The sequence below is a fragment of the Lineus longissimus genome, chromosome 5 (genome assembly GCF_910592395.1).
Source record: "Lineus longissimus chromosome 5, tnLinLong1.2, whole genome shotgun sequence".
Taxonomy (NCBI): domain Eukaryota; kingdom Metazoa; phylum Nemertea; class Pilidiophora; order Heteronemertea; family Lineidae; genus Lineus; species Lineus longissimus.
In genome coordinates this window covers 6,768,286-6,783,151 of record NC_088312.1, presented here as the reverse complement: position 1 = coordinate 6,783,151, position 14,866 = coordinate 6,768,286, and the positions used below count along the sequence as shown (strand labels likewise).

General features: G+C 41.1%; 1 protein-coding gene across 3 annotated transcripts in view; it reads right to left on the bottom strand.

Moving 5' to 3' along the window:
- Window positions 1-277: 277 nt before the first annotated feature.
- LOC135487802 (uncharacterized) overlaps window positions 278-14,866 on the bottom strand; it is a 32,885-nt gene continuing 18,296 nt past the window's right edge. For all 3 annotated transcript variants that reach the window (XM_064771884.1, XM_064771883.1, XM_064771885.1), the window contains exons 2-6: window positions 6,610-8,418; window positions 4,454-4,570; window positions 4,073-4,270; window positions 3,323-3,514; window positions 278-3,127 (exon numbers count right to left, since the gene is read on the bottom strand). In XM_064771884.1, coding sequence (XP_064627954.1) covers window positions 2,882-3,127; window positions 3,323-3,514; window positions 4,073-4,270; window positions 4,454-4,570; window positions 6,610-8,379 — 2,523 coding nt within the window. In that variant the 5' untranslated portion in view covers window positions 8,380-8,418 and the 3' untranslated portion in view covers window positions 278-2,881. The remainder of the gene's footprint in view (window positions 3,128-3,322; window positions 3,515-4,072; window positions 4,271-4,453; window positions 4,571-6,609; window positions 8,419-14,866) is intronic.

Here is a 14,866-nt window from a genome sequence, read left to right as displayed (position 1 = left end):
TCGTCCAATTGATGACGTACTCAGCGTTGCAGGGTTTTTGAAAAGACCGGAAACAACGGAATGCTATTTGTAAGTTGGCTTTTCAACATGCTTTACTAACAAATTCGTCCTCTCAAGTCAATCTTTACTCTCGCGTTCCTTTGACACAACATGTACATTTGTATGCACCTTGATATGATAATGGTTTCACTCTTCATCTGTCTATGGGTTGTCTGCACCGCATCTGCATCCTGAAGGCGTTTTACTCACTGGCAGAAAAAATAAAACTGACAAGCAATTTGGAAATTCCGTTCCTTTTATTTTTGACTATTTGTCATATTCCTGCGGCCAACATTCACTAAAACTACCAAAAGCCATACCGTACAAATCACTAGTCGCTAAATACATTCTCAAACACACAGAATTTCTAAGAAAGTCTTATATCATGTCAACAATCTCTTTGAAAATATGAACAACGTGATTTGTCTCAATTCTATAATGCGTTGTACTCGATGACATTGTAACAATTTAAGGATACTTCCTTTTTCATTATTTAGCAGCCTTGGATACATGTGCTGGTAGCCTAATACCATTAAGCCCCGCGAGATGGCGCTAAATTCGCGACTTATTTTGTCGTCGTGGCACGATCTTTCTTTGGAATCAACTGATGATTTCCCTGTACTACCGTATGGTAAGTACATTGTTCAAGCTCGATGTGCTTAATGATAGTATTTGCTCCGGAGTATTCAGTCCCGGTTGTCAAAGTTCTTGGATAAGGATTTATTGGAAAAAGGCTTATTCGTACGACTGAACTTTTAGCTTGGTCATGTTCTGTCCCTCTCGTGTGGTGTAAATGCGCCAGCTAAGTACCAGCATGGTGTACGAACCGTAGTATTCCCAAAGTTAAGATAACAAGATACAAACGTGGACAGAGTTAAATGTAACACTATTTACAGGTAGGTCTGGGCATGACGGTTTCACCAATAAATTTTATACACATGAAGACAGCATCGGATCCATTGATTCACGCCTTTGGGAAGGGGTAATAGCAACTTTAAGGTTTTGATACAGAGCGAGCGGAGCATCTTCTGTGCCAGTTGGCTCCATGAAATAACTTGCCAAAAGAACCAAAGTAAGCATAAACTCTGACACACAGTATATAAACAAACAGCAATTCACAGTCATAACAGAGGTATCAGGCACCCATTCCATGGGCAATAAAGTGTACGTTAGACAGAATGACACTGAGAATAAAGCCTCATCAATAGGAACATAAAACAGACGAAGAAATATTTATAGCCAAAAAGGGATAGAAATCGCTTTGTACAATATTCGAAGCGCGTTCAGCAGCCATCTTGACAATAAAATGAACGAGAGTTATCCTCTAGATGTGTTCATGCACAAGCAAGGCCCATTGATATTCTGGGGATGTGCTGAGAGATTGAACTATCAAGGTTTATGGCAACTTAAAACGCCTTATAATGAGCCTTCCGATGCCAAGAGCTAGCCAGTATGACAGCCATGCTGACCTTCGATTAGAAATGCTGAAGTTGATGCCAACTGATTTTCCCTGGTGTCTTCTTGACATCACTGACTCAATTATGGGTTGATGGCATCAGGGCAATGGTGATGCTTAGAGCAAGATGGCTGCAAAATGCTCTTGCAAATCACAAACATACACCAAAACGGACTAAGGGGCTAGTCTATCTTCAAAAGTGTCTCTTGTTGATTTCACTCTCTTGAACATTAACAGTATTTTATATCAACGCACATCTACAATGCATTTCCTTTATAAGACGAGCGTACGTGAGAATTGAAAGAATGATACCTCCGGTGGTGTTGAAAAGTCTTTGACACAGACAGTTATTTCGCTTCTTGCTACAAGAATAAATTAGCTAGGCCTAATGATTTTCATACTGACGCATCAGCAAGCTACATGTATTTCAAATTTAAATTCACCAGTGGGATTGAAGCACACCGCAGTGATAAAACAAACAGAGCTGGATTCATTTGCTGCCAAATAACTGAGCTAGACCTGATGAAGAAGGTTAAAAAATACAATGATCAGTTCAGTAATATCGCCGGATTAGACTGTCCGTTGATCTATTTATTTCAGGAGTACAGCACTCTTAGAATTAAAGGTTTGTGAGCTTCTGAAAGACCTTTAAAGATTTTACGGCCAACACCAAAATGTACCCCGTGGAGATTTTTTTGATAAAATGAAAAACTCCAAATGGTTTTTGATATCGTGGACTTCACTGAAAAACCAGTATGGGGCATATCTGAGGTTATTAGCCGAAAAGCCTAAGCCTTTTTCTTTCTAAGAGTGTACCATACTGGATTCCCTTCAACATACTAAGTATACTATTGCCAACCATCTCAAAGTCCCAGGACTGCCAGCCACATGGAACCAGTTAAGAGACTCGTTTCCTTGACTGATCTTGGCTGAAATATTACACTATGAAATGTAGTTTATAAGTAACTTTCATATAGCAATACGGTTGTTGTAGTGGGCAAGAGTCAGTTAATAGGCCTGACATCAACTAAAAGTACTGGTCAACAGTCAATTGGTTAAAGTTGGAGCCGAAGCATTTGGACTCTGGTGAAACAAAGTAAAGAAGATCCTAATAGATCCAACAATTCCATGCTCCCCAAGAGAAATCATGGTTAAAAGCGATGGCACCTGGGTCTTTAACTTGACTTCCTACTACGCACATGTATATTTAACAATCGAAGTAAAATGGAAGATAAGACATAAAGTTCACCTTTTGTTCCTCCTCCTCCTACTGGAATTAAAAACTAACTGCTTTTCTGCAGCATATTGATGTATAAATAACGCTGAAAATGCAATAAAATATTAGACGAATATTTCTTTCAAATTCTCAGTACGCTCAGCCGAATGTCATGAGTTTTCGCTCGATGCCGGCTTTTCATTAGCAGCCGAGTCCCTATGTATAGACGCAGGTTCGATTCTGACAACAGTAGCTGTTTTTCTTTCCACTTGTGGCGAATATGAATCCTTGTCGCACCCTGTCGCTTCCTGCACCGTGACCTGTTCGTGAGTTACGAGATGTTTACCCTGATCTGATGTTGGCGACGATTCCCTTTCCCTGTCTGGTCCGTCACTATTGTTCTTTATGTAGCTAGCCTTGAAAGAAGAAGTCGAGAGGATTCAGTTAACGAAATCTCAAAGGCCAAACTCCACGCTGTGAATATATCAGTGAGGATAAGCACGAGATTTGCCTTGAAAACATACTGGTGTTTGATAAACCCGATATGTAAACAGTACTCCAAATAAAATGTAATCTAAAATCTCCGAGAGCGCTGTGTACTGAATACTTACTGACATGGGTGAAGAGGGCGGCGTACCACCATGAGATGCTTGTGATGATTGCCTGGTTGGTTGTCCAACAGACGATGTGGTGAGTGGCCTTGACATTGAAGTGTGAGACACGATGGAGATCCTCCGCGAGGCCGTTGATAGGGTGCGTCGCCTCATGGAAGCGCGGCGGAGCTCGCCATCGTCATTCTCTTCCTGCAAAGGGTAAGATGGCAGCATTTAGTTAAGATGAAGCATACATGGACATCCACCAACATTAAAGAGACACTTTGAAGTCAATCTACGAAATGCAAACCATATTTCTGATAACGTAACGTCCGTTCAATCAAAACCATATAAATCGAAAGAACATAAACCGCGTTTGTTAAGTCTGGTGTTCTCTCATCACCGTTGTTGGGCGATACAAGAAGCCTACCATGCAATCAGTTTCGTTCACCAGTTTTTCGGTTCATCATCAGATGGCGATGGACTATGGTCAACAACATTGATCAAGCTTGTTAACAAACCATTTCATGATTCTACCCATACTCCGGCGCAGGGATAGTAGAGTGGTAAGGCGATCCTGTAATATGTTTCAATGTCATGTCTGCTTTGGAGAACGGATTCTACCCACCATGCCTCCGACGGTGGCATGCCAAATATTCTGATGTAAACTTCGGGATTCTATAAATTACTAGCAGTTCACGTTGTCACGATGCTATTGACGTGTTTCTACAATCTGCTGCAGAGGAGACGGACCGATTGTGTGCTTACATCATCTGAAAGAATATTATTTTCATGTGCCCGCCTCCTCCTCATCTCGATGAGAAGCTCGCGGAATTCATCCCTGAGTTGTTCTATCTTGTCGGTCAATGCATGCTCTTCCGAATCAAACGAGGCCTCTTCGGGAGAGTCGACCTCTGCCTTTAACTCCTGCAGTTGCTGTTGAACGCTTTGCATTTTCGTTTGGAGCTGAAATGGATAATCAGCATGTTACTCCAATAAACACATGTACATGTATTTGATTCACATTACAATTGTTTTCCAAGCTACAGATATCAGCACATATCTGGAACATATCTGAGACGAGAATGTAACGATTCTTTCTGCAAAAAACTGAATCTTTTGACGTGATAAGAACTAGAAAACGTTTACCTCTTCGATGGAAGGTTCAGGCATTTCTTGTTGAGGATCGTGAAAGGACTCCATTCGGCGACTGGAATGCTCGCCGGGGATGCGGCGATTGGATAGGAGGTTGGCCAGCATATCCATCTGGAATTAAACATACTTTTATAGTAGATTAGATTATCAATGAAGCTCTGTAGTACCACGGGGTGTAGAAGTAGAAAAAGAATATCATATCGTGCATGTTCTCAAAACAAATCGTATTAACAGTCGCAGCCTTCGATCTTACACCCATTCTTATTTCTACCACATGCATTTTACATCAACATTAGGAACGGTTACCATAGTGATAACAAAATGTCTTCAGTTTTCAACTGTACTATACAAACCTTCATGAGGATTAGGTGTAGCCAAAGAAAATGCTATATTTGCAATTATGGCATTTTACACCCGCAATGCCTGAAGATGTAATTTTGTTATTAAGCGATACAACCGGGTAAACCGCAATCCCCGTTCATCATATCATCATATGGACATGAAATATTCATTTTAGCGACTAGTTTTTGACTACTCCATTAGTAAGGGGAGACTATAGGCAGGAAACTGGTAGGTCAGATTAAGTTACACAAAGTCGCCGATAGGCATCTCTCCTATCTCACATACATACAAACTATTCATGGTTGTACGAGGATGTGGTAAGTTAAATACTGGCACGACCGAGTCCCTTAACTGTGCATCGGTCTCCCGAAGATGACCTTATTCGAGCCGAAGATTCCCGCCTCATAGTTCCCCTTTAAGAGCAGATATCCCCCATATAAACTGCTGTCTTATAGGAGTGATGTTTCCGAACACCACATGATTTGGTGAACCATGGCATTTCAACCTACTCAGAAACTCCGTGGATCTTCTCGCATGGTAATCATTGATCATTTCAGAAAAAGTGTACCATTCCTTTCATATTATGATACCTTATTATGAATTCGTGCATAAGAAATCAATCGTTAAAAAACGAACGTGTGTGATGATTATCAAAGCTTATAAATAATTGTATTGACTTCTTCGGAGATGAACGTACTAGATTGGAATCAGATATTTCACAACGGAAAAGAAAAGATAAAGAATAGATATATCATCATAAAAAAGATATCAGCAAAACAAGATGTAAAAGCTGAGTTTGTGCAACCGCAGATTCTTTGGCCCGCCATCAGCCATTTATTAAACGGACTATTCACCAATGCGCCCACTGGCATGTCAACGAGGCAGGCCGCAATAATTGTTATCCGGTATTTATTCCATCTCGATAAAACAATACTGCTGATCGTGATGTAATTTAGACCACTGGCTTCAAGCACGTAATAGCCAACATTACCCAGTTTTGCCGGTGGAGATATGCGCCTTGATTGATGTAAACTTATCCATCAACTACACAACCGGAGTGGAGGTGATTTGTCAGCGGTAATTAGGCGCATCATTGTGGTTTTATGGTTATACATCACGGTAATATGCGGTTCATAATGACCTGCCCCACAATCTCGTTAGTTTTGGTTATAAAATTATTCGTGATTATAGATATCAGGTCAGTCCCAGCTAAGGAAAACTGCCGCCCGCCTTACATGTACTAGTTAATGTGTTCTTAACGGTTATTTCATCCAGAAGCAGAACGCTTCAAAATAAGCTTTAGGACCAGCCTGGATTGTGCCGCAATTCTAAGATGGTCGCCAAAAACCCAAAATATGGCTGCCGAGCAGCCTAAAACTGACTTGAACACATTCCTGCGGGGTTTAGGTTGACTTGGATTTTCGGAAATGCGTGCATCTAGGGGTATACACTTACATGTACAGCACATTGGCCCCAGCACCTTCTTATCTAATCCCAACAAGATGACAAAGGAAGGATTGTTTCACTAATCTACTGTCATGTAACTGACTCTCATCCATGAGTGATTAGTCTCGCTGACATAGAAAAGGCATCCATCACAGTTTGTGTCAATATTGTCAAAGCTAATTTTTACAATAAAAAAACTAATTTTGTTTTCATATTTCAGTAATGAAGTACATGTACGTGCACCGGTAAATGAATGAGAACAAAGCTTTGCACGATACCACTCGGTCGCTTCAACAGGTGTTGCCAAACTGATGATAGTCACAGCTAATGAAAGGAATGATACATGAAGGAGTTGCACTTACCTGCAGAATGAACTCATTTGTCATGATCTCGGGCTTAGGCACCAAACTTTGGTCACATAATACTGCCATGCGCACTTGACTCCCATACGTGATGAAAGAGATAGAGAGCGCTACTTCATCCCGCGGAGGCATCCAGTAAATGATGTCCTTAATCCTCCGCGAGGCAAAAGTCTGCTCAAGGCTTGGTCCCATTAGGTTACTTATGACACAGGTACTATGGTTGTAAATGGCACTCAGAATCCTATGAGCGATACATTCAGGAAATATGTACAACAGAATTGAGGTAAGGCCATACATTATCGGAGGGTCAGCAGAATTTTTCACTTCTTCCATGCGGTGGCGGAACTCCCATAACCTTGGTATAGCGCCTTCCGTGTTTGTGGGAAGCGGGATATCTAACATGGTGAACCCGTTACCCATCTTGATCTTAGCGAATCCTTCCGAGCGGAGATCAACAGGCATTGTCGCTAGCATATCAAATGGATTCTCAACCCCTAAACATTTTTGATAGTGACGTATGCATCCGGTGCATACTGACATTATGACATCATTCATAGAGCTTCTTGTGACCTGTTTTACCCGGGTGAGCGCTTCCATGGAAAAAGGTTCCGACCAGACGACACGTTTCTGATTGGTTAACGGTGGCCCGTGGAACAAGTTGTAATCCCGTCGAGTGAAGATCCATTTGTGAATAAAAACTAAAGGTCCTACGATAATCGCACGAACTATATTGAAAAATAAAATCCGACTCGCGAAATTAGGTTTTGTGCTACAGCTAGGTGAGCTATCGTCTGCAAGAGACTTCATGAGTATGTGTATCATTGATATTCCATCTGTCATGCAAGGATGCATCCGAAATATAAGCACTGTATCCTTGTCAGGGCCAAAATTGGATAAAACGTGTAGCTCCCAAAGTGGCATTTCGTTATTTAGTGACACACTAGCTAAATCTGATATGTACTCCTCGAGATCTTCTTTTGTAGCAATTGTTTGTGGGACAGGAATCACGTGGTTGTTGATTGAGAAATTATCATCGTTAACCCAGGCGTATCCCGCTTTGAGAGGAATGATCTTTTTCGTGAATCTAGGATAAATCTTTTTACCGTGTTTATTTTCTGCACAGACTAACCTTGCATTGATTAAATCCTTAATCCTACCGAGTGATAATCCATTTTCTAGCGTCAGTAATGACTGAACCACCATCTTGTTGAAGGGAGTGTCGTGTAACCAATATGCATCCTGGTTCGAGACAATATCCGAGCAACAACAGGAACATGTCCACATATTCCCGCCACAACAACAGCAACAACAATCTATACAACGCCTCAAAATGACGGAGAACGGAACTAGAAAACACACAAGGCCCATCGCCGGGCAAAACAACGCTAAGGCAAATATCAAAAATATTATGCTAAGGAAAAAAGATGCCAGCAAACTTTTGTCTGCTGGGTGTTCTAATCGTTTATACGGGGCGCTCGGAAAGTGAAGCGGATGCTTCTCCATGTTGATGTAAACAGCTTCCCTGTCTTTCCTCATGTTGTCTATTGAGGTGTTAGTGTTCGTAGTGAAGTTATCCTCGGGTTTCCGTTCAATACTATTGTTGTGGTCGCCAGGCTTTGGATTGATATTGTCCGTGGGGTATTCCGATGATTGTACACTGTCGCATGTCATGAACTCACTCTGGACGCTCACGCGAGATTCGCTCACTTTCGGGGGACTAGAGCACTTCTCCGCCCATGAAACCACGTGGCCCTGACCGTGTTCGGCCATCAGTATGAGGAGGGTGAGCTAGGCGTTGGGCAGCCCAACCTGCAGGAACAAAATAGGAAAAAGTATAAGATATATATGTATTGAAATATGAAGGAATTGAGGTTTTCTGCAGTAGGCTTATCGTATCCATGCCAGTCCCCTGATTGGGATTGGGTTCGACCATCGTTTAAACTAAATCACAACCCTGCTCCATCTGCAGGATAAAGAATGTCGGTCAATTCCAAGTCGCCCCGCTCCTTCTTCAAGTGCAATGACCATGAGCGGAAAGTTTGGATTCTGGCGTCATTACATTGGCAAAGGCTGTTAACAAAAAGGAAAAAAAGGAAAAAGGAGAAGTGAAATATCAGATATCCGGAATAACAAACAATGTTACAGATGGACTAGGGATTGAATCTTATCTAACTTCGCCGCTTCATCATCTTACGGTGTCGCGCCTGTAATCCGTACAGTTTGAACTATGCTCTTTATTATCAGAGCTGCCTTCACCTCGTGAATAAAGAAGACTATGACCATCCCAATGCAAATTGGCAGCTTGGTCGACAGATAAGATCGGATAGCAGCTATCTAAGTTACTCCCATTTCAACCTTGTTAAAAAGAGCAAGCAAGACCACATCAAAAGGTGATGACAGTTTGATCCACCTTCGATGTGGGAATAGACGAACCAGAGGATATATCAGCGGCTTGAAAGAGATACATTTGGCTGTAAGGGTATGATTCACACCTTCAACTATGGTGGCAGAAGGCCATTTCAAGCATTCTTGTGCCTCATCCAATGGGTTGAAAATACACATGCATAACATAATACAAAGACTTCTCTTTGAAAACGATTTTCATAAAACATAATGCAATCAACCCAATCGTTACCAAAGTTGGTCAGTTGACCAGCACTTCATGATATACAGTAGTTACATTTGACTACTTGAATACTTGTACGTCACTCCCTTGAAACAACTCGACAGATATACTGACAGTTGTGACCAGCTGTTGTGGGCTGTTGCGCTCCCATGTTCGTCATTGATAGAGCCACTGTCTTCTCGATTCTAAGCCATCAGATCAATAAACGTTCTATTATCGTTCTCTCTCTCGATTTTTGGGGTAAGAATATATCTTAATGACTAGAAAAGGCTCTTTCAACAGATTCAAGGCTTTGTCAGTCGATGAGCAGCCGCGGCGAGTAATTAACGTTCCCATCCGACGATGCTTCTCTTCGAATCCGGCGAGATTTATCCTCTACTATACACAAAAACCACAGCTACATATATTTGTAATATGTTTCACCAAGGCACTCCTTTTCAAGCCCGGTCTATTGGTCATATATTTCGCCCATGACATCTTCTCCGGCTTTTCAAAGCCCACTGGCCATGTTTTTCACCAAGGCACTCTCTAACCTTTCCAAGCCCATGCTATTTGGTCATATATTTCACAGGCATTCCCAAGCGCACTACATTTCTCCATCTGTTCACAGCCTTCGCGTCAATCGGCAGCGGGATAATGATGGATCAGACTATCGGGACATACCTCGGGTGGTTAGATAGAGCTGGAGATGGTAGCATGATAGAAGGTGCCACCATGCTACTTGGCAGTTTATCATGATCAAAGTGTCAACGCTATCTTGGTGGATTACCCGACTTCAGTGACAGTCGATTGATGGGTATTACTGTGTGGCTGTAAGTCATGACTAAATCTGACATTGCGAGTATCGGCGAAAGGTAGAATTCCAGAATCGCTTCAGAGCACTGAGCAAAGCAGCGGCAAGCACAAAAGTGTGATTACCAGAAACTTCTTCAACCAGTTGCACCAATCAAATAGACTTCGTGAGGAACGTGAACATCCCAGATGACAGCACTTTGTAATCCTGCAAATGAATTTACCAGTTCTGACTATATAGCCTCGATCGTGTCTTCAAATCAAAGAGATGACTCCCACTTTTTCTTTTGACAAAGTTGTGCCCTAAAGATAAATCGACAAAAATTATATTAAATAGCAGAAGTAAGGGCCACCCATCCGCTGCTTTTTCACCGAACTATTAAAACTAGCTCTTGACGCTTTGGCTTGCACTCAGGATGCCTGATGACAATCGTCTGCAACAAAAGAGTCATATCGAAATATCAAGGTCAAGCCTTCAGGTCAGATTTTCTGTCCGATGAAAATCAATGAAGTTGTCTAAAGCTCGTACCTCAAGTGAGATTCCGTGAATATCACTGACTGAGACGTCACGTAAGATGGAAGCATTTCGTATTGTTTCCCTCAATTTTCACCATGTCCCAAAATGAGCGCCAAAAAACAATTCGGGTCAAACAAGACATGAAGAGGGAACTGAATGGATCGGTTTCTGTGTCCGAAGGCATTGTCCTCCTCAAAAGACTCCGGATTCGTGAAGGAAAGGCTTTAACGACAACTCTATTGTCGTGATAGCTGCTGAATGGACTATAATCACACTATCATGCGAAGAAACTGGATGGAAATCCTTATACCGTCGGCATCAGTAATCGATTTATGTATTGAACGAGAAGCCGCATGTACAGGTTGAGCGGACGTGCGGCCGGTTGCATGGATTTCATTCACCGCTCAATACATCAAGGGTGTGGCAAATAGAAGCAATTGGGCAATGCGACATGGATATTCACCCGTGGTATTCCGTTCCATACATCTATGTAACTCAATATAATTGACATCGCCTTACGCTTCATGTAGCAATGTGATTGACGAACACAACACTTATCTCAACCATCACCAATCAGGAAACGCAGCAAAATTCGATAATTGCCTTCATATTCATGTAGTAGTATCGAGCTTCATTCAACTTTACATGTAACTCCATGAAAACCTGATCTGTCAATGGGGCCTCGCCTGCAGGTGAGGTTTCCATGAACATCTGGCCATGCCCATGCTTGCCAAAAAAACGTGCGTTATTGAAATTGTTTTCCGTGGCTTCTCCGGCTTTCCGGCAAAAATTCTTCTGACTGCAGTCCACGTTCATGATATTGATCTTGGGGGCCGTTAAGAGCAACGATATTGGTGCCTTACCTCAGGGCATGTCCGAGAACCACTCTCCAATATACGAAAGTAATGGAGTGCACTGAATATATTCCCAAAATGGCCACCAGGGATGCTACAGGCCATCTTTAATATTTTGTATTCACATAGTATCACAGCTATTGATACATATATATTGATAGCATGATAGAATCCCAGTCGACACGTACGGGTTCAAGGCCTATAGTCAGCATGTACATGTACTGTTCAATGCACATGTCGCTGTGCAATCTGCTGATTCTGAATCGATGAAATAACACACAGATGGCTAATATTCCTATGTTATTGATAATTTATGTCATATAACGGTTATTTGTGCTGTTGGTAGAGCCATTAAAGGAACAACTTGGAACCCATTAGGTGTTGGGTTTTTTCATACGAAATAACTTGCAGCTGGGCCGTGACTTCACGAAACAGGATCATTGAAAAATCACTAAACTGCCATAAACAGAGACCTGCCTGAAATTCGCAAGCCATCTTCAAAATCGCCTTACAACATGAGCAAATCATGAATTTATTGTATGGCGGGCAATTTTAGTGACATGCCGGGGCGTGATCACCTCATGGCGCATGCCAGTGGCCATCTAAATCCCACGGCCAAGTTGTCGCTTTAACACTTCACTCTTGGTCGGCGAGCTCTTTAGAAAGTCTCGACTCTCATATACTGTGTGGAGATGTCCTCTAAAGTGGGAAAGTCGTGATTACAAACGTGACTTGGTTACCATGGTCGGAGGTCCAGTAGTCTCTATTAACTCGATCTACCCTTGTAGATAAACTCGATATATATATATCCGGGCAGATTTAGAACTTTCAACTCCTTCCTCGGCGGAAACAAATGTTGCCTTTAGCACAGACCGGGCATGCGAAATATGTTTGGTATCCTCAATTGTTTGGATGACTCCTCGCTATTTATCATAGAATTCTTGTTTCATTTGCCTCCATTTATTTTGGTATCAATACGATATCGTGGATCAGATGACTCTACAGATCGAGTTCCCGACGAGGATTTCTCATACTGATTCGATCAGTGCACTCGCTTGGCTCCTGCAGTCTTGTTTTAATAAGATGTACAGATCTGGCAAGATGGGGAAAAAATGTAAGGCAGTTTTTATCCGAAGCCAATGGGTTCACTCCGTGAGAAGAAGAAAAACCATTCTAACTACACATCCGCACATAGACAACGTACATGCCAATCTATTTGAACAAACGAAATAAAGAATCTAAGCAATTTATAATGACGAAATGATTCGATAGCATCAAAAATATATGAACAATTTTTATTATATTAATTATGAATCCAACGATAGGGCAGCATTGTTTCTGAAACAATCCATGCTGCAATTAACCATTGCTCTGACCCCGAAATAGGTTTTTGCCCTCTGTTTTTCCCAATATATAATATATCAATTTATTTTTTATTGGCATGAATGGTAATTGCAATAATTACAATTTCCACGGTATTACACATGTATTTAATTACAATATCATACGCTGTACGTTAATTGTATGCACTGTTTATTCGGCGTGCTTATCATTTTTCGATATCATTGTTTCAATAACATTTTACCACAAATAGTGACTTTTTGTATCATGTTGCCATGAATTATCGACACGCAATACTATAGACAACTAAATTTTCCGATATTTCCGCAATGTCTTCCGCATATAGACCTTAAAACATCGTTTAAAGAACCAATTCAGGCAATTTTGAATTTCTCAAATTTAACGAACGACTATATAAACTCGGATTACGAGCGCTTTGTGTTTTTTTCTCGATATAAACATGCCAAAGAAGTGTGATGTTGCATGAAAACTCAGCATCATAAATCCATGTTTACTTGTAGCAAAACTACTGGTGAAAATATTACCCCCTCTTTGCGCCCCGATACTTTTAGAAATCGCTATTGATTTGGCCTACATATTACTGAACCCAAACCTGAAGCGTGATACTGGATCCACCCACCAATAAGATCCGAAGCCCGACAATACCGATTTGTACCATGTACTTCATCGATGGGTAGAGTTGGGAGATGGATATGGCAGCCTATCGCTTCGCAGGATTTCCGAGAACCAGACGGAATATTTGCTCGGAACTGTCTCTCGCTGCCTTGGGTCGATAGCTCACCATGAATGCTAACACTGACAGAAAGTGCTGCCATATTCAGATATGTTATGAATATCACTCTATTCATATGTCATCTTTAAGACGCGAACCATTACATATGTATATATGGGTTTCAGGTTTAGCAGACAGTAATGGGGAAAAGTATCCTCCAGCGAGAGGCTTACGACCGCTTTAAATTATTTATCATTGCCAACGACATTCTGCGGATTTGGTTTCACGTCAGATCGATTCGTGGACATTCATTCATCCGAAAGGAAAGCTTATCACCTTCAATTTGAAATTCATAGAATTATGGCAATCTTTCCGACAGAAAGCATAGTAAGAGAATCGCTTCAGTTTCAAGCCCGTGTGTATAAGTTGTTCACTTATGAATCAGTTTTGAATAAGATAATGTGATGAGGAGACATCTATCTTGACCCTCTACATGTATGTATTGACCTCGCTCAGCTCTCAGGCAGAGGCTACAGGTTCAGTATTGGAGACATCGGCTAAAACTGTTTGCGTGACATTTACGTAATGGTGATAGGAAAATGTTCTTTCCAATTCACCAATTCCACTGACAATTTTTTAACAAAGGTACAAATTAGACTGATTTAGTGGTGGTTCCTAAGGTCTAAACATCTTGTTACAAATATGAACTTTTTCGTTTTGCCTGAGGGACAAAGCAGTAACGGTGGTTATTTATGTATATACTTTTTATTGTTCTTTTCATTTTGTTTATGATTTTCATGAATTGTTAATAAAATACTAAAGGCAATTTTCAATGTGAGTACTACACCTATTATTAGTTATTTATGAACTATTCCATCAAAAAATGAACAATGGATCGCATCTTTGCTTATAAAAACGTCTTATGTGTGGGTCGGCAGATGCAAAATGTGTGAAGTGTATACTTTATCAAAATTATTATGATAGGAAAAAAAAATTGCGTGGGATGGTGAGTTGAGGCTGTGTAATAAATGGTTTATCACATCCCCTTTGAACGATACACGTTAACGAATCTTAAATAGTGAAAACACACCACTCTCCCGATCTTTATGGAGGCATGGGCAGATTCGTATAACTTGTCCAAAGATTGGGCCCCCAAGGTTTCCCGAAGATAAAGAGAGAGCCGCCGCCGGCTCTCCTCTTATCCAATTAATGAACAAACTAAACCCAGACAAAACTCTCACTGGCACTTGTATGGATATAGGTCCCTTTTGTTCTCAAATATCACAGCTTTTTGGAACATAAGCTTATAGCATTTGTGTCGAAATTACTCTCGATATTTAAGAACCAGTCCGTTAACTACCAAGACCACTGCCACTTGATTAGCACAAGTCAAT